The 17,333-nt window shown below is 41.6% G+C and overlaps 3 protein-coding genes across 7 annotated transcripts; 2 read left to right on the top strand and 1 right to left on the bottom strand.

The window, feature by feature from the left end:
- Positions 1-362: 362 nt before the first annotated feature.
- On the bottom strand, positions 363-6,274 carry mre11a (MRE11 homolog A, double strand break repair nuclease). 2 transcript variants are annotated; one of them, XM_056374199.1, is made up of 20 exons: positions 6,217-6,274; positions 5,620-5,700; positions 5,279-5,411; positions 4,962-5,122; positions 4,785-4,872; positions 4,556-4,697; positions 4,322-4,436; positions 3,863-4,048; positions 3,599-3,770; positions 3,433-3,513; positions 3,218-3,347; positions 3,019-3,119; positions 2,733-2,903; positions 2,552-2,611; positions 2,291-2,471; positions 1,798-1,884; positions 1,528-1,592; positions 1,372-1,433; positions 1,116-1,206; positions 363-835 (listed from the first exon to the last, which is right to left on the bottom strand). In XM_056374199.1, the coding sequence occupies exons 2-20, from the start codon at positions 5,637-5,639 to the stop codon at positions 794-796; spliced, it is 2,088 nt and encodes a 695-aa protein (XP_056230174.1). In that variant the 5' UTR covers positions 5,640-5,700; positions 6,217-6,274; the 3' UTR covers positions 363-793. The 2 variants fall into 2 exon arrangements, with proteins under 2 accessions (XP_056230174.1, XP_056230175.1); XM_056374200.1 differs by lacking the exon at positions 6,217-6,274 and adding an exon at positions 6,026-6,046.
- A 127-nt stretch (positions 6,275-6,401) lies between these two features.
- Positions 6,402-11,699, top strand: cep57 (centrosomal protein 57). 2 transcript variants are annotated; one of them, XM_056374202.1, is made up of 11 exons: positions 6,402-6,765; positions 7,147-7,336; positions 7,628-7,828; positions 7,947-8,068; positions 8,189-8,317; positions 9,111-9,188; positions 9,375-9,470; positions 9,742-9,822; positions 9,950-10,179; positions 10,265-10,409; positions 10,514-11,699. In XM_056374202.1, exons 1-11 carry the CDS (start codon positions 6,718-6,720, stop codon positions 10,697-10,699), a joined length of 1,506 nt encoding a protein of 501 aa, XP_056230177.1. In that variant the 5' UTR covers positions 6,402-6,717; the 3' UTR covers positions 10,700-11,699. The 2 variants fall into 2 exon arrangements, with proteins under 2 accessions (XP_056230177.1, XP_056230176.1); XM_056374201.1 differs by having other exon boundaries at positions 9,742-9,825.
- A 106-nt stretch (positions 11,700-11,805) lies between these two features.
- Positions 11,806-17,277, top strand: gucy1b2 (guanylate cyclase 1, soluble, beta 2). 3 transcript variants are annotated; one of them, XM_056374196.1, is made up of 15 exons: positions 11,806-12,879; positions 12,975-13,048; positions 13,132-13,226; positions 13,362-13,522; positions 13,647-13,746; positions 13,874-14,112; positions 14,245-14,332; positions 14,499-14,602; positions 14,710-14,926; positions 15,029-15,349; positions 15,447-15,595; positions 15,737-15,883; positions 16,016-16,170; positions 16,294-16,487; positions 16,660-17,277. In XM_056374196.1, exons 1-15 carry the CDS (start codon positions 12,877-12,879, stop codon positions 16,998-17,000), a joined length of 2,388 nt encoding a protein of 795 aa, XP_056230171.1. In that variant the 5' UTR covers positions 11,806-12,876; the 3' UTR covers positions 17,001-17,277. The 3 variants fall into 3 exon arrangements, with proteins under 3 accessions (XP_056230171.1, XP_056230172.1, XP_056230173.1); XM_056374197.1 differs by lacking the exon at positions 12,975-13,048; XM_056374198.1 differs by lacking the exons at positions 12,975-13,048; positions 13,132-13,226; positions 13,362-13,522.
- Positions 17,278-17,333: the final 56 nt, after the last annotated feature.

The following is a 17,333-nucleotide window of genomic DNA, read 5'->3' as shown; positions in this document are numbered from 1 at the left end:
CAAAAGGGAACACGTAAATCATTATATAAAGTGTAAAATTTCAATCTGTGGAAGCCTGGAACATACCTTAAAATGTAAAACAATGTATTGTAATGTTAGATTATAACTTAAAAAACGAAGTTGTCTCAAATATCTTCCTTGCTATGCAGCATCTTTGTAAGATCCTAATTGTGATAAATGCAATGCAGCAAGTTTTTAACACCAATATAATATGATTGTTCTACTGTCACCCTAAGCCTTGGACTTTGCTATACCATGTTCCATGGTTTAACACCCAACACATGGTTTTCTATGACTTTGCAGCCACAACCTTTGAGAGGGAGACATAGACCATTACTCAAAAACAAAGAAACGGTTGAAAATATATGAAAAATCATTTATTATTCCTGAATATCAGAATACCACAAAGGCCAGCAACAAAACCCAACACCGATCAGTGATGATGCGCAGTAGCAGATCATTTGGTAGGTCGAGCTGGGGGCTAGCAAATGAGGATGTGCAGACCATGTACAGTAGGTCTTGTCTGAAAGCCACGTCCACATTGCCCCCTAATAGCCTTTAGCCTAGACTTTTCACCAAAACAGATCAATGGATAGTTTCACCCTCAGCAACAGTAGCTTACCAACGTAATTATTTATTCTCTGCATTAGGAAGACTAGGTGCTGAGAAAATTGAAACATGCACTTTGAAGTCCTTCAGAACACTGCAGCCGCTAACTTCCAAATTTTCAATTACAGATTTTTTGGAAAATCATCAACATTAACAAGAATTTCATGCATAGATGCATTTATGGTTATCTCCGTGAACGATGGGTGGGGCCTTTGAATGGGTTATCCTGAAGCAAGAAAAAAAGAGATGAAGATGGAAAATTAAGATAAGATAATCAAGTAAAATTTTTGAATTAAAATATAAATAATATAAAATGGATTATGTAGTTTTAAGTGTAGGGGTTACAATTTTTGTATGAAATGTTATAAATAGAAGATATCAGGAATTCAGGAGTTTTAATTCCCAGAAAACTATATGGTTACATATAATCCCACTATACAGTAGTTTGCATCCCAGCACTCTAGATACTGTATATGCTCATCTCATTTTCCCTGATCTCTTGTTACCTCATCATCATCATCGCTGTCATCAAATGCAACTCCTCGAGATGACTGGCTCTGGGAGCTGTACTTAGTGAAGGACGACGACGATGCTGGTCTGTGGTGAGCAAGAACCAGACCCAGGTAAAAACAAAATATGTTAGTTTTCAAAATATCACTGACGGAGGAAAGAAACGAGAAAGAATATATACCCGGTGTGTCACTACATTTTTTCCTCCCTTGAAAGGCTGGACTACCACACTGTAGACAGAAACAAACATACCTTGGAGGCGGTCGGGCAGCTTTCATTACTGAGATATCTTCATCTGAGTCATCAATAGCCACCTGAAGATGGATAAAAAAGGGTACAGATCACATACAGATTAAAAATAAGGAGATGTTTGTGTTAACTTTGCATGTGCGCTGGCATTCAACTTACTTCATCTGCTGTGTAAGATGGGGTGGCTCTAGTCCGAGACGACTTCTGAGATGGAACTTGAAATGCTGAAGAATGAGGTGTAAAGAAGGACGAGAGGTGCATTGAAGGAGGAGTCGAGGTGAAAGCAAAAGAAGAAAGTGAAAGATGAGGAGCAGGTAAAATAAGAGGTAATGTAAAATAAGATTGCTGTACATTCTCTATATCTCTGTCTGCCATAATGGTGTGTCTACTGATCACTACACTCACACACATAATCTCACTCTCTCCTACCTTGCATAATGCTTCTGCTTTGGGTTGTTGCTGAGGATTTCTGGGCACGACCCCGCCCGGCTGGCTTTGGTTCAGAGCCAGTTGCACCTGAAAGAACAGATGAACAACAGTGGAACAATGATGGAATAACTGCACACCTTCATTGTATTCTTTGTTTTGCTGTACAAACTACTCTTTGTACGATGTCAGCAGCCAAAAAGGTTGGAAACTACAGGTTTAATCTTTAACAATGTGCTGTATTTTAGTAAGTGTGTTATATCTTCAATCCATGTAAAATATTCATCTTAAAAAGGTAACTAGTGACTAAAGCTGTCAAATAAATGTAGAATGGAAGTATAAAGTAGTAAAAAATGGAAATGCTCAAGTAAAGTAGAAGTACCCCAAAATTGTACTTAAGCACAATGCTTGAGTAAATGTGCTGTTTTACCACTGTGTATTTCTCTGCGCTTCTATTCTCACTTCATATTTGTAACAAATGGAAAAGACAACTCACCTCTCCCCCTCCCTCGGCCACCCCGTCCCCTGCCTCCTCGCCCTCGGCCTCGCGTTGGGGGAGGGAATAGGGCTGATTCCTCTTCGGAGTCCATAGCAACATCAGCAAATTCGCTGGATATATCTGAGTGTAAAGGATCATCACCACGCTCCAAGCGGTGAGCTTTGGCTCTGCTCATAGCCTGAGAAATAAATAGAGAGTGAAATAAAGAGCAAACGAAAGAGTGAAAGAAAGAAAGAAGTGCGCATTCCACACACATACCTCTTTGATTTCATTCTCCTCCTCAGTTGTGTTCTTTTTGGAGTCTCTGAATCGTCTGATCTGAAAATTTTAAAACACATAGACACTGATTAAAAACTGCTGTATTCATAAAGTTTATCATTACTATTATAGAATATTTACATCATTTGCTCCATTTCCAGTGCATGCCCCGACTCCTTACCTCTGCGTCTATATCCTGTTCTGTAATTACTCCTCTGGCCTGGAGGTGGCGCTGTGTCTTCTCCAGCTGGTAAGTGATCAGCTCCTGGATGGCATCTTTCTCATCTTTGTCTACAAACTCCTGAATGGCCTTCCCCATGCCCTGCTCGGTCAGCAGGGACAGCTGTACCGTCTGTGAAGATATGCAGACACACTTTTCAATAGAATACAAAGTAAAAACAGTAGATGAAAATGAGTGTGATGACGCCCTGTCAATATGTGAATGTAAACCCATGTATGTACAGTACCTGTTCGGTTGCCTCGAAGTACTGTTTAACCAGGTCCTCCACTCTAAGCCCCTCAACTGCTGTGGTTTTTAACAGCTTGCCATAATCAACATTGACCTCATCTAAAAAGCACAAAGATTGAAGTCAAATAGACAATACAGTATATCGATCTATGGTGTATACTGTAGTTGCATAGCTATGTATTAACTCCCTGCCAGACCTTTGATGTCCTCCTTTTGCTCACGCCGTCTGAGAAAGTGGATGATGTCTTTTGGGTTGGCCACGCGGTCCACAAACTTCTGACTGAAGCGAGAGGTGTTGAACGCCTCAAATCCTCCACTGTAGTCCACCTGGTGACGGCAATGAAGTTTCCAGAATTAGAATCAAGTGTGAATGTGAAGGTGTGTGCACATGCTTCAAGTGTGTCCTTCTTACCCTCAGACGAATAAGAGGTTTCTCTGGGGTGAGCGGACATCCAAGTCTTTCTCTCTCAGCTTCCTCTAACATCTCTACAACCTACAGAATAGCAGAAAGAAAGTAAAACAACTGAGCAATAAGTTTTAGACTGTCTCTTTATGTTTAATGATGACTATAGGTTTACCTTTGCATAGCACAAGTCCTCCACCTTCTTTGTGACCTGGGGTGTATCAGGGGTGAAGAGGTCTTCATAGTCAGCCAGCACCACATCCTGGATGAAGAACTGACGCACCGTCTTTAGGGGGATCTTTTGCAGGTTCATCTTACGACCCTTTACCCTCAGCAGCCCTATGTGCCTAGATACACAAAAACAGTGGTTTAGCTACTTGATCACGTTAACACTTAGAATATGGAGACTGTCATTAACCGTATGTGTGTTTATTTGTACTTCTTGGTAGCCTCTCCAGGGGACAGGGAGGTCGCTACAGAACTGCCAGGCTGGGTCACATAGAAGAGCTGTTGCTCATTTCTGGATGGTGCTATCAAACATTCGTGCTCGTGACCCCACACCACCAGGTCAAGAAATTCATCCAGGAACTGCTCGGGAATATAGTTTGTGGGGCCGTGCTTACTCCTAGACAGAACACAGAAACAAGAAAGATAAAACAAAAACCTTAAAACATTTTAGATAATGTAGTAAAGATTTACTTATATCATTATATCAATGCACTGAAAACATACCAATCTATGAACAAAGCATGAGCCAACCTATTATGCACCTTCTTAAAAGCGCATTAATGTTCAATGACATAACAATATAACAATATATAATGTGTTATTATAAGACTATAATTTATAGTCTTCCCTCCTAATGGATTTCCAACAACATACACATGCATACACACACCTGTTCTGGTGGATGGTGAAGAGGTTAAACCACTCATCTTGGTCTTCTTTGGGGCGAAGCATGGTTACCTGGTTGTTGACAAACATCCTGTACAAGCGCTCATCTGGGATAGAACCTACGAAACACACAAACCCACACACGCACACAATTCAGAGTGAAACAAAATTTTCAGTCATCGCTTTCATATTAACCCTAGAAGAATGTAGACAAAGATTATAAAAAATACACACTTACCGAGACCATATAAGGCCAACCTGGTGTTGCCTTTCTGCATGAGAATGGGACTAATCTCTATCCGCTCCACTGACTGGGAGTGACCGAAGTGATTGATAAGACCAGAAGCACCTAGCAGATCAAGCGCACACAGACCTTCAGCCTTGGGGAAAGAAGGACAACATTACAAAAAAAACCCAAACAAATACACAGTGACATAATCATTTCTCTAATGCTGGAAAGAACTCACCCCAGTTGGGTCATCATGGTTGCCATGAATGCTAAACACAGGAATAGCAATGTTCAGGTTTTCATCCTGATAGTTAACCCAGGGGAACCTACAACACATTGACATAAATAAAACAACATTAAAAAACCATTAATTCAACTGCAATGGTAGAAAGGAATGAAAGAAAGAGACACTGACTGGGTTGTGTTGAAGTTGATGGTCTGGTCACTGAGGATGTTGAAGTGTATGGGCGTGTCTCCCATGCAGTACTGTCTGAGCATAGTGATGCAGTTGTGGAGGCATCGCCGTGATGGCTTGTTCTCATGGAACAAATCTCCACCCAGCAGGATGAAATCTACCTGCAAGCAAATCAATATGCATAAAGAAGTCAGAGGGCATTTAAGACTTTGGTCTTTGTGGTTGTCCATTCAAGCAGATACAGATATACATATTTATCTAAGGGTGAATCATCCATTTGACCTCCTATATAAAAACATCAATCCACATGTATGTACCTGGTTTGTCTTAGCACATTTTAAGATCTCATCCAGTGTGTTATAAGAGTCATTGCCACGGATTGCATCCTTCTCTAGGTAACCAAGGTGAACATCTGTAGCAATTAGGATCTTGAAGGTATCCTCATCATCCCTAAGAACAGCACAGAATGAAATCAATAAAAAGAAAAACAGCATTAAGATTAAAGCATTCTGAACTTGCCTGGATATACCTGTACATTAGACAGCATTGTACATGGCCATTGTACATTTTACCAGCTCTGTTAATAAGTAACCAGCACAATCACAATATATTTAGTTTGATCATTTGTTATTAAAAAGTAGAATTCAAACTGACTCACAATGTTTTCTCCGAGGACATGATGATGTGGGAAAATGACAGATCTTTTTTCACCAGACAGGTGCTCACCAAAAGCCTTTTCCTGCGGAAAATACATTTAGCCCTGATTATCTTATCTAAGAAATGACAGAAGTGCCTTTCAGATGCTAATACACAGCTTTCGTTGATATATTTAGATAAAGCAAGAAATCGCCGCATATTACGGTTAAGTAAGTAAAAGTAAACGAGAAACGTCACAGAAGCCTTACTGTTGAAAGCCACGTTTATAATACCAGGGTCGCCAAACAATACACTCCATGATACATTACAATGCCTTATATTATATTGTGTGATAGCTAGCTAACTATTAATCTGTTAGTAAAGTAGTAGCTAACAGTAACATGCAACGGAATGGTACGTTAACTTACAACGAGGATGGTGAGTTAGCTTTATCTTATGCTAGAAGCTCATTGGTGCAACGTATTAATGCAATAACTATCACGAACTTAACATGTGTTTACACACTGGTTTGGTCTGACCTACAGTTAATATGCCCGTGTAACTTTGACAACTGTTTGTTATAAAGTACGTGGTGAAAAAATCATAGCGTGTCACCCACCTCCTCAGAAGTATCACAACTACCTAACTTGCCACAAAATCCCGGCAAGTCTTGCAAACCTTCTCCGGAACCCTCACAAATGGCTCACGGTTGTTGTAGTTTTACCCTGAAGCATCGCCGTTCTAGACGGTAGACTCTCGGCTGAGGAAAAACTACACTTCCGGTTTAGCAAGCGATGTGCATTTGTTTTAGTTATAGAGTGACACCGCCGTCTCTCAAAGATAGTGCTAGCGTCTACGTGCGCATCGTCTAGCGGGCCAGGCTGCGATAAATATCATTCAAACCCCTCAAAACCCTGGGTTGTGTGTCTTGCCAAGTGATGTTTTCTTTTCACAACCCATGTTAGCACTGGCAGCTCTGAAAACGGCTTAGCTAGCAAGCTGTCAGTCGTAATTTAAAAGGGGTTCACTATAGTTTCACTTTTAAATGACATTAGCATATTTTTCATAATTTACTCCGTGGTTCAGCACAGGCGAGGCAAACTGGATTGGCTGCCTTTCAATGGAGACGCTGTCAAAAACACCCGCTGCTGATGTTACGCGGGAGAAGGTAGCTTTTCCGGATTTTTAAACTTAACTTTGAGAATAATACAATCTGTTTTCTGCTGTTTATATTGGCCATAAAGTTAGCTAGACTACACGGACAGATACCTAGCAGCAGTTGCTACAACTCAGACCAGCTGATGTTGCAGACCGGAAAGTTTTACCGTCATGTGTTGTATTTGACTTCAGCAGGACAAACACATCATGCTGTAACGTTAAGTTCAGTTGGAGCCTTTCTGCACTTAATTTATTGCCCATGCATGTGATGGCTTGCTGCACTATAATATCTCCCTTATTCGTATATTGAAGATATCAGTATTGAAGATATCTTTGAGATGTATAATATTCGCCATTTACTGTGGATGCTTGTGCATGTTTTTCTTTGCAGGAGCTCTTTCCAGCACCACCACCACCCAGTGGAGTAGTATCTGAAAGCCTGTCCCTGCCATCTTATAAAGAGTATCCTGCCCACCGTCCCTTTATCAACACACTTGTGCATCACACACGTAGAGCACGCACACATCAGCCATGTCGCCCATCATCACCCAGCAAGGCATTCCCAGAGACCAGCAGTGCAGGTTAATTTAATTTGTGCATCTGTCTCTCAGTGTGGGATGTATTCACTTTACAATGTCTCAGTTCAGGTATTGTGGTGTTCCAGAGCTCCATGGTTACATGTGTAACGCGATGCCGCACTACCTGAATGTCTCAGCTTCAGTGACATCTATGAAAACATATCTTATTACACTGTCTGTAACCATGTAACCACTGCCTGAATATGTTTGAACTCTAACAGTATATACCTATATGCATCACACTCTTGTATCTAATCTCTCACACACAATTCATGTGTGTATGTTCATGTGCAGCCATCTTATCTGCCTTGAGGAACCTTCAGGAGAAGATCAGGAGGCTGGAGTTGGAGAAAGGACATCCAGAGCTTGGTCTGCAAACTGTAGGAAAGGATGCATCACACACACATCTACAGAGTGAGAACGTCACACAGAGACTCTTAAATAATCAGGCCGACACAGAGAGAGAAATGAGTGAGCCATCCGACTGTAACCAAGGTGAGTATATGGTTAAGATCCGATGATAATAATGTTGTAACCTTTTCATTGACTTCTTTCATTTCCTTGCATCTTGTTATTTTTTTCTCCTCTCCCTCTTCTCTGTGTCCTCTTGTAGTGTTGATCACCCACCTTGCCACTGCGGAGTCTCGCTGTGTGAAGCTGGAGCGACAGCTGGATCACATGAGAAAGATGTTGCGGAATGCCAAGGCAGACAGGACCAGCCTGGTCAGACAGCAGGTTAGCCCCAGAGTTTCTAAGTGTCATAAGCTGTGATATATCTTAGTTAGTAAAAGGCCTGTCATGTGTGAGTGAGTAAATGTGTAGATCTGTATTAATTGTTCCCCTGGAAACTGTCAGGTTTCCATGGATACAGCCAAGTTACCTGATCGACAGCCGGGCACAGTGACTGAGCATGCTCAGTTGGAGAAGCTGGAGCGACTGGAGCAGGAGTATCTCAGAATCACACGCACACAGAACAATGCTGAGGTACATATATAAAGACAGAGTGAAATGTCAATAGGAAAATGGTACAAGAACATGTACTGACCTACTGAGCTGCCTTGGTGCAGTGCTCTTATCACTACCATAAGGAAGAGCATATTGCAAATTTCCATAGCTATGCCAGTGACACACAAAATACTACATTTCTATGCAGACTGAATGACATGAATTCCTCAAGCTTACCCACACCCTGTTTTCCTGCAAACAAAACATGGATGTGTAATAACTTTCAAAATTTCAGTGAGAACAAGAAAGAAACACTTGTGGCCCAAAAAACATTATCACATAAAAAGACATTATCCCAAAACCTAGGGTAATGATTCCCAGCCTGAGGGGTCACAAATTGATTAAAGGGATAAGAAAACTAAATATACAATATTTCATTTACACAAAATGATTTCATTTTATGACATTTTCACTTTTTCTCTTGAAGTGCTGTATATTTCATCTCTGAAAATAATACAAATTTGGGAAAAGTCACTCTTTGATTGAACTTCTAATGTCCACACCAAGGCCATTACCTGTGATGAGGGGTCACAAGCCAAATGGGTTGGGAACCACTGACGTAGGACAATCTCTCTAGTTTTTAGAAGTTACAAGCTTGAGCGTTGTCTTAGATTCTGTCGTCAGGGTTTGAACTTACTTAGCCAGAATAATGTCAAGCAGCTAGTTCATGTTTTAATCACAAGTTTGCAGTGACAAGTAAAAAATAACTTATTAAAATATTCCTCTTATTATTAATACAGTAATGATGACTGTGTGTGTCTGAATATGTCAGATGAAGATTCATGAGCTAGAGATAAAACTGCAGGAGGAGGAGCACCAGAGGAAGCTCATCCAGGATAAGGCCGACCAGGTGACGAGACATTCATTTGTATTTCTATTCCTTGTAGTCGCTATCTGCAGGTTGTAATGTTTGTTATGCCTGAAAGGAAGTTTCACATAATGTTTGCTAAATGTAAATCTATAAATGTCTATACATGCACTTATGAATCACACGTATGTGGTGTTTTTCTTTTTTTTTTCCTTCTTCTTTCCTCAGCTCCAGACAGGTTTGGAGGCCAATAGGATCCTGCTGCAGTCAGTGTCACCGTGCCTGTCCACCAGACGGTCCAAACAGAGGAAGTCCAACTCACAGGTGAAGACCTTTACAGATTCACAGGGGTGGTTCAGGGTTTTCTGTTTTAGAGGACTGAGAATGTTGCTTTCCTTCTTTATATACAAATGTTTGAACAAATGTGACAAGACATCTGCAGTCTAGCGCTTCTCTACTGTGTTAGTACATGTGTGAATGTCATATTCAATCAAGTGGGAAAGGCATTTGTTCAGAGATCCTTATAAATTCTTAATTTTCTCTGGTTTTCTTTCTGTGGATCTTACTATTGTTTACGCTGATTTTCTCTTCCCAGAAATCTTCACCACAGCAGTCGTCTTACACACAGCCACATTATAGACTGAGCCTCAGAGATGTGCCTTTTGTTGCTGGAACGGTAGTATGGACATATGTGCATTTGTGTTTTTAGCGCTGGAATGAAATAGATTTTAGTTTGAAATGCTGCACCGTCCTTACAGTGGTTCTCTCTGTCTCTCTCTTCCACTCCCCAACCTGCCTTTCAGTCAGTGGGCTGCAGCCACTCAGTCAGAGCAAACGTCCAGTCGGTTTTGTCACTCTTGAAGCGACACCAGCCACACCTCTGCAACAGCCGCGTCCTCTCCAACCACACAAACGGCTATGAGACAGCTGGCTGCAGGCATTCAGACAGTTCCTGTTCTTCTTCCTCTGCTAGTGGGGAGGAGCTGTCAGAGCTGCTGCAAGCACTACAGGAGGAGCTGCGGCTCATGAGCTTGTGAGTGTGCATAGTTTGATAAGGAGAGAATCGCTTATGAAAAGTGTTTCATTTTCATCTGTGTGTCTGAATGTGTGCGTTGCAGGGAGCAGGATGAGCTGATGAGGCAGGTGGAGGACAGCGTCTCCGAACAGGAAAGAAGAGAACTTCAGAGGGAGCAGGAGCGGCTGCTGCTGAAAATGGAGAGGAAGGGAGAGCAGATCAGTAAACTTTACAAACACAAAACACAGGTGGGATTTCACACAAAACCAATTCACTTCGCACACAAGCAAAGTGTAAGATTTTGTTTTGTTTTGTGACTCCTTTCTGATACTTTTTCTTGTCTCTCTTCTAGATAAAGAAGTTGAGAAAGGAAGCTGGTTCTAGGCCTAACAGTAGGAATGAGGCAAGCGTGACTACCACAGTGTCCACAAGAGGTCGCTCTGCCGGAGCAGTCAAAGTCAGACCAGGGGAGAGAAGCAAGAAGAATCTGAGGCTGCTGAGGGACATGAAAGCTCTGCAGACCTCGTTACGGACCTGAAACTCACAGAGAACAAGTTTACTTTTGTTGGTGCTTTCTACCTATGACCATTATTTCAACATCAGCACAACCACTGACTGAAAATCACTACATGAACATGATGGACAAAGCTTGTGTAAATAAGTGTATTCATGAACATCTGCCCTATTTCTTGTGAGAAAGATATATTTTTGATATATCAGGAACATTGTAACACATCTAAAACACTGTACTTTAAACATGGACTGATTTTTTTTTAACTTGATGTTTAAGTCTTTTAGCACCAGAGGGCGTCCCAGTTCATAAACACAACTTACCTATATGTATGACGGAGCCGATGAGTGCTGGAAAATATATTTTAATGTTTCATTTTCATTTTAGTTTTAAACATTTCATGATGCTTAACATTCCTGGGTTGCTTGATAGTTACAAATTCTCAAATTTCATAAACATAGTGGACGCAGCAGCCTTTGGTAGTGTGAAGAAAGTGCAATGATTAAATATAGTGGTATTTTTTCTGCAAGTTGATTATCCTAATGATGTGCTTTAGCACTAAAAAAATACACTATTCTGTATTTGGTTAAAACGACTGAATCCCTGTGATGTGTGTATATGCACGTGTTGTGTGTTATGATCATAATATTTGTTTTTATTTCTACTAATATATTTGGGAGGATTCTTTTATATTTTGACAATCATGGCCTATTTTTGAGTGGAAATGCATTTCTCTGAGAATCATGTTTGTGTTTGCATATAACTACAGTCTTAGATTGTTTTTTGTGGCTTAGTTGTTTCAGTGACAAAGATTATGCATTGGCAAACAGCCATGGCCAGGTACATGCTTTTATTTTTTTGTAGATGTTGTGATCCACTTTGCCCTTGTGCCCTTTTATCCGTACCCTGCTGTGTCGCCTGTGAGCGACTCCTGCTTGGCTCTCCACTTGTTCTCTACCTTTGATGCTGGCATCATGACGTCAGTAGACATCAGACCTCAATCAAATCACAAAGGTCTTAAAACAAATCTAATCTGTGCTTAGTGTATACTAACATTTACACAAACATTTTACTCAAAATCGAATAAAATCAAATGTAAAAGAAACAGTTCACTGTTTAAGGTGATTCCTGTGACTTTTATTGTTTATTATCTGGTAATATGACATATTTGATCAATTACTACTAATCAGGGATGTAATGTTTAAATACATTAGTCAACCATAAGAGAACTGATCTGGAGACTGTGAAGGCTGTCAAGGCTTCATCATGTGTTGATGAAGCCTTGTTGAAGTATTGAGGTGTTCACTCAGGACACATCCCATAATATGCACTGTCTCCAAAAGCTCCTCCACATACTTTCACTAACCGTGAACATTTCAAATCGAAATATTTTTTATACTGGAGACAACAAGAGAGGCCCCATCTCTTCACAAAGCTAACATATCATTAACTTCCATGCTACAGGTTGAAGGCCTGGTGTATTCAAAAGTAGTTCTATATCAGCGCTTATCAGTTATTTGAACACTTCGCAGGATGGCACAAATAGTTCAAAAATGCTGTCTCAGCTCAAAGGCTACCGGCTGCTACCGGCAACTTTTAAGCTTCATGTTATGTTACTTCACGTCGAGAATAAATCAACACCTTAATTGTGATTTTTTTTTTTGTTTTATTTGTTTTTTACTTCTTTACGTATTTTACGTTCCTCGAACGCTCCAACTGAAAGTTTTCTAAACGTTCCGCGAACGTTTGCGTAAAGTATGTAGTTCCGAAAATTGTTAGTTGGGTAAAGGATTTATAAGGATGTTCAAAAAAGGTATCTTTGCTACTTATTGTAGGCCTATATGATACTTCAATAATAGATTATTTCTGAAGTCTCCATACAGAATATCGTAGCCTCATGAGAAACTGCCCGTCTCCCACCCAGGAGCGGCTGCAGTACGAGGGTGGACTGGAAGCTCCTTCTGGACGAGGTCTCGGTCTCCGGTGCGTCTGTCTCTGTCTCCTGCTGTGTCCTACAGACAGTCTCCGTACAGCAACCTGTAGCCTAATACACGGGATTTTCCCACAGTCAGCGGGGACATCATCACCCAGGGTTTATGGCTGGACGTGGCGCTTGTGTTGTGGATAGAGCGACGTGACGAAGATTGGCACCCTGAGGGAAAACGTGGCTGGCGGACAAGCTGTTCTTTAAACTTGACAGAGATATGGTAGGCTGCTTTGGCAGAGTTTTGTTTTCGTTGCATTTGTAAATTGCTTGACTTTTTTGACCAGGATTAAACAGCACTCCCTGTACTCTCGACAGTATGGATTCATTAACAACTGTTTGAAATCGCTGGTAGTTGAGAAGTTTGGCGAGGAGACTTGGCTCAAGCTCAGGTAAAAGAAAGAAAAAAAGATATTGTTATGTATTGTGTTTATCCGCTTTAAATTCTTCCCCAAATCATCACCATCATGGACAGGGATGGAGCTGGAGTCCAGGACACCTTCCTCACATATGAAGTCTATAAAGATGAGATCACCATGCAGTTAGTAGCAGAAGCCTGCAAGCTTTTAGGTAAATTGTTACTATGCATGTTTCGTTTCAAAATGTAGTTTACAACCAGTTTAAATTTTGACTAAAAAAAAACAGTGCATAATTTTTATTGCACATATACCTACTTTGCTGTTTTTGTTTTTTGTTTTTTGACAGGAGCAAAGCCAGAGGTTGTCTTGAGGCAGTTTGGAGAATATTTCTTTGAGTTTTGCAAACGCTCTGGCTATGATCACATGCTGCGGACTTTAGGAGGAAATTTGTTTGAATTCACTGAGAATCTGGATGCACTTCATAGCTACCTCGCCCTCTCCTACAAGGTGCCTGCTCCCAGGCCTGCTCATTCCCTCTTTTGTATCTAATTTTTCTCGTTTTATGTCCGTTGTGTGGCCATGAGGAGAAAACATTGATTTATGATTCACTGTTTGATTCTTGCTCTTGCAGGAGATGAATGCACCATCGTTTCGGGTGGAGAGGAACCCTGACGGCACCATGCTTCTCCACTATTATTCAGACCGTAGAGGACTATGTCACATTGTTCCTGGTAAATAAAATCACATCCCCTGGAGTAAATGCCACTTTCATCTCTGTCCTTTGCATTATTCTCATAATCTTGACACCATTTTATTACTATTTTTGTGCAGACCAAGTGATATCACTCTGTTTTACAGGAATTATTGGAGCTGTTGCTAAAGATTTTTTCAACAGCAACATAACAATGGAAATTGTCAACCAGCTAGAGGAGCTGGAGAGAACTGGGAAGAAGGAGCATGTGGTTTTCCTGGTTACACAGTGGCCAGCTGTTGCTGCTCGGTCCAGTGCGGGCAGCAGTAAGACTGGACCTTTTCCATGGACCCAATCCCTCCAGCCTTTGGCCAGCCGACATAATGCCATGATCTGGATTAAAGAGGTTAAATTAATGATCGGTGTTACAAGCTGTGCATGTTAACTGTAGAGGATAAGATTGGACAAAACAAGCCAGAACAGAAAAAACATGACTGATCATAGTGAAATTCTAACTCCTCCCTCTCTGTGTCCTCAGCCTCTTCATCATAAAAGATCCAGTATCTGTCTCTCCATGCACAAGAGTCACTGGGAGATGATTAGGGGGCTGGTTCGCCTTGGGAAAGGTACACACATTCAGAAACATACGTACAGATTGACCCGGTATCATTAGTAGAACGTTTCATGCTTTGTGCCCATGACAGGCAACAGGATTCACATAGTACCTGTATATGTGTTTCTTTATTTGCATATACTTAGAAATCTTTAATCCACTTTTTTCTAACCGTACAGGCAAACTATTGAGGGGCTTTGAACCAGTGTATCCTATGACCCTTAACATTGATCTGAAGACTTTCTGCCATGCTTTTCCTTTCCATATAGTCTTCAATGAACAGGTAAAAAAACCCCCCACAAATACAGCTATTGACTGTAAATATTAGCAGGGATTTATGAGTAATTGGATCATATTAACTTAACTGGAGTTATCCTGTGTGTGAGGCAGCTGGTGGTGCACCAGGCAGGGGTGAACCTCCAGAGGATTGTCCCTGGGCTCCAGACCATGAGCATCCATCTGGACCAGTACTTCAGCATTGTGCATCCTGAGGTAACCTTCACCATCTCCAGCATCAGGAAGTTCATCAACAGCCACTTTGTCCTGCAGACACGCAGGGACATGATGCCTGAAGCATGGGACGACAGACCTATGCTGCAGCTCAGAGGTAAAAGACAAATGGACAAAAAAAAAATCTAGCATTTGCTATTTGTTTGTCACCAGCAACTTATAAATAAGCCTTTTTATCATTTTTCTTTTTTGTCTCCAGGTCAGATGATCTGGATGCCCTCCCTGGACTGTATGCTCTATCAAGCCTCTCCTCTGCTGAGAAGCCTTCAGGAATTAGAGGAGAGAGACATGCACATATCTGACATCGCGCCGCATGACGTCACCCGCGACCTCATCCTGCTCAATCAGCAGCGGCTGGCGGAAATCGAGCTGTCCAATCAGCTGGAGAGGAAGAAAGAGGAGCTCCGCCTCCTGTCTCAGCACCTGGAGGAGGAGAGGAGAAAGACGGAGAACCTGCTGTACGCCATGCTGCCCAAGCATGTAGCCAACCAGCTGAAAGAGGGCAAGACAGTGGAAGCAGGTTAATGAAATGCAAATGCTAGAAATGTTGAGTGATCAGAGTGTGTGTGTCTGTAACTGTATGTAATACGACTGCTGTGTGTTTGTGCATCCTACAGGTGAATTTAAAGAGTGCACCATACTGTTCAGTGATGTGGTGACCTTCACTAATATCTGCTCCATGTGTGAACCTATCCAAATCGTCCTTATGCTTAACTCCATGTACCTCCGATTTGACCGACTCACAACTGTGCACAATGTTTACAAGGTACACACGACAGATTTAATCTTCTGACACAAATACAGGAATGATCATTTGTAAGTTAGTTTTTTACCTGAGCACTGGAGGGAATTACTTCAGTCACAATTTGTTTTTCTAGTCCTACTTTGTGAATAATTATTTTCACAGGTTGAAACTATAGGCGATGCCTATATGGTGGTAGGTGGGGTTCCCATACCGGTCTCCAGCCACGCTGAGAGGGTGGCCAACTTTGCCCTGGGTATGATTTTGGCTGCGAGGGAGGTTATCAACCCTGTGACTGGAGGACCCATTCAGGTTGCAAGAATGCTTGTGCTCCATTTCCATTTCTTAAATACATGTGTTGCTATTTTTCTAACGAGCTGAGGGAAAAAAAAGTTTTTCTTGCATGACAATCTTTAGTGCTGTTCTTACATCTGTTCGTGTTAGATCCGTGTGGGCCTCCACAGTGGTCCCGTACTGGCAGGTGTAGTTGGGGAGAAGATGCCTCGCTACTGTCTGTTTGGCGACACTGTCAACACTGCCTCTCGCATGGAGAGTCACGGCCTCCCCGACAAGATCCATTTGAGCCCAACTGTCTACCAGTGAGGATACGTGCATTCAAGCATGAAAACAAATGCATTCATAGACGTTTTGACGTGAGACATGGCAATGTCTCCTTCCTTATTAACGGTTTTATTTTGACATCCTCTATCCATGTTTCTCAGGGCTTTGAAGAAAAAAAGCTTTGTTATCCAGAAGCGAGGAGAGATCGAGGTGAAGGGGAAGGGCAGGATGATCACTTACTTTCTTGAAAGAAACTTCGGAGTCAGCGAGCAGCAGATTATGGGTCTCTCAGACGTAGAGGCTGCCGCTGGACAGCAGGACAGCCAGATGAGCCAGCCTGATCTCCACAGACCAGGTGTGTTTGCTATCTGACGAATTCTATTAATTCTAATTCTACATCTTCTGTATTACACTGCGTCCTTTAAACACGGGAACAAGGACTTTTCATTGAATTTTTTGTGAGGTTTTTTTTGTCCTGGATTCTTTATATATCAATGTTTCTCAGTCACTCTTTCCCTCTGTCGTAGCTTTTCAGCAGCAGCGCAGGGATGACCTTTGCTTGATCCCTATGGAATATGGAGACAACCTGAGTGAACCGCCGCCGTCAACACACGTGTCTGAACCCCAGACCTGCACAGCCATCAAGCCCCGGGACTCAGAGCGCTACGGAAGCCTGTACACTGATGATCAATCAGACGATGGAGCGCTCGATCAGTTAAAAGACACAGATGAATTTGGACAAGCAGGAGTGAAATACACAGAGAAAAATGCGGATGGTCCGGACAGTGAACAGCACTTGATTAACGCTGCTGAGGGAAACAACAATGGAAGCAAACGCACCCGAACCAGGTTCTGTGTGGTCCTGTGAGTTGGTAATTACTTGCTGAATGGTGCAGCATGTTTAACTCGTGCAATTGTTATTGAACACCACTCGTTGAGAAGCTTTTTTGTGGCTAATATCACTCTCACTATGTGTTACATCAGCATGCTAGATTTTCTGCTTTCTCATTGTTTCCCTTTAGTAAATGTGTAATACTTTGGATGCAGCAGATCAAAAATTATGTTAAAGTTTAAGTTAACAGTATATGTTTTGCTTGTAGCTCATGCAGAATATGTGCTAAATAATAAATGTATTTGCCCCGTCAGTGACTGACTCCTAATAAATCCTATTAGCACAGAAGGTAAAAATATTTAGCTAAGT

Source organism: Seriola aureovittata, chromosome 4 (assembly GCF_021018895.1).
Source record: "Seriola aureovittata isolate HTS-2021-v1 ecotype China chromosome 4, ASM2101889v1, whole genome shotgun sequence".
Classification (NCBI taxonomy): domain Eukaryota; kingdom Metazoa; phylum Chordata; class Actinopteri; order Carangiformes; family Carangidae; genus Seriola; species Seriola aureovittata.
Note: the sequence above shows the minus strand (reverse complement) of the source record. Positions and strands in the feature narration are given on the sequence as shown.

Coding starts and splice junctions, on each gene's coding strand:
- cep57 (XM_056374201.1), top strand. CDS start 6,718: ATGGAGACGCTGTCAAAAACACCCGCTGCTGATGTTACGCGGGAGAAG. Junction 8,069..8,188: donor CCAGCCTGGTCAGACAGCAG/GTTAGCCCCAGA, acceptor GGAAACTGTCAG/GTTTCCATGGATACAGCCAA. Junction 10,410..10,513: donor TTTACAAACACAAAACACAG/GTGGGATTTCAC, acceptor TCTCTCTTCTAG/ATAAAGAAGTTGAGAAAGGA.
- mre11a (XM_056374199.1), bottom strand. CDS start 5,639: ATGTCCTCGGAGAAAACATT. Junction 4,437..4,555: donor GTTGGCCTTATATGGTCTCG/GTAAGTGTGTAT, acceptor TGTGTTTCGTAG/GTTCTATCCCAGATGAGCGC. Junction 3,771..3,862: donor CCTGGAGAGGCTACCAAGAA/GTACAAATAAAC, acceptor TTGTGTATCTAG/GCACATAGGGCTGCTGAGGG.
- gucy1b2 (XM_056374196.1), top strand. Junction 13,747..13,873: donor ACTATGTCACATTGTTCCTG/GTAAATAAAATC, acceptor TCTGTTTTACAG/GAATTATTGGAGCTGTTGCT. Junction 14,333..14,498: donor GCTGGTTCGCCTTGGGAAAG/GTACACACATTC, acceptor CTAACCGTACAG/GCAAACTATTGAGGGGCTTT.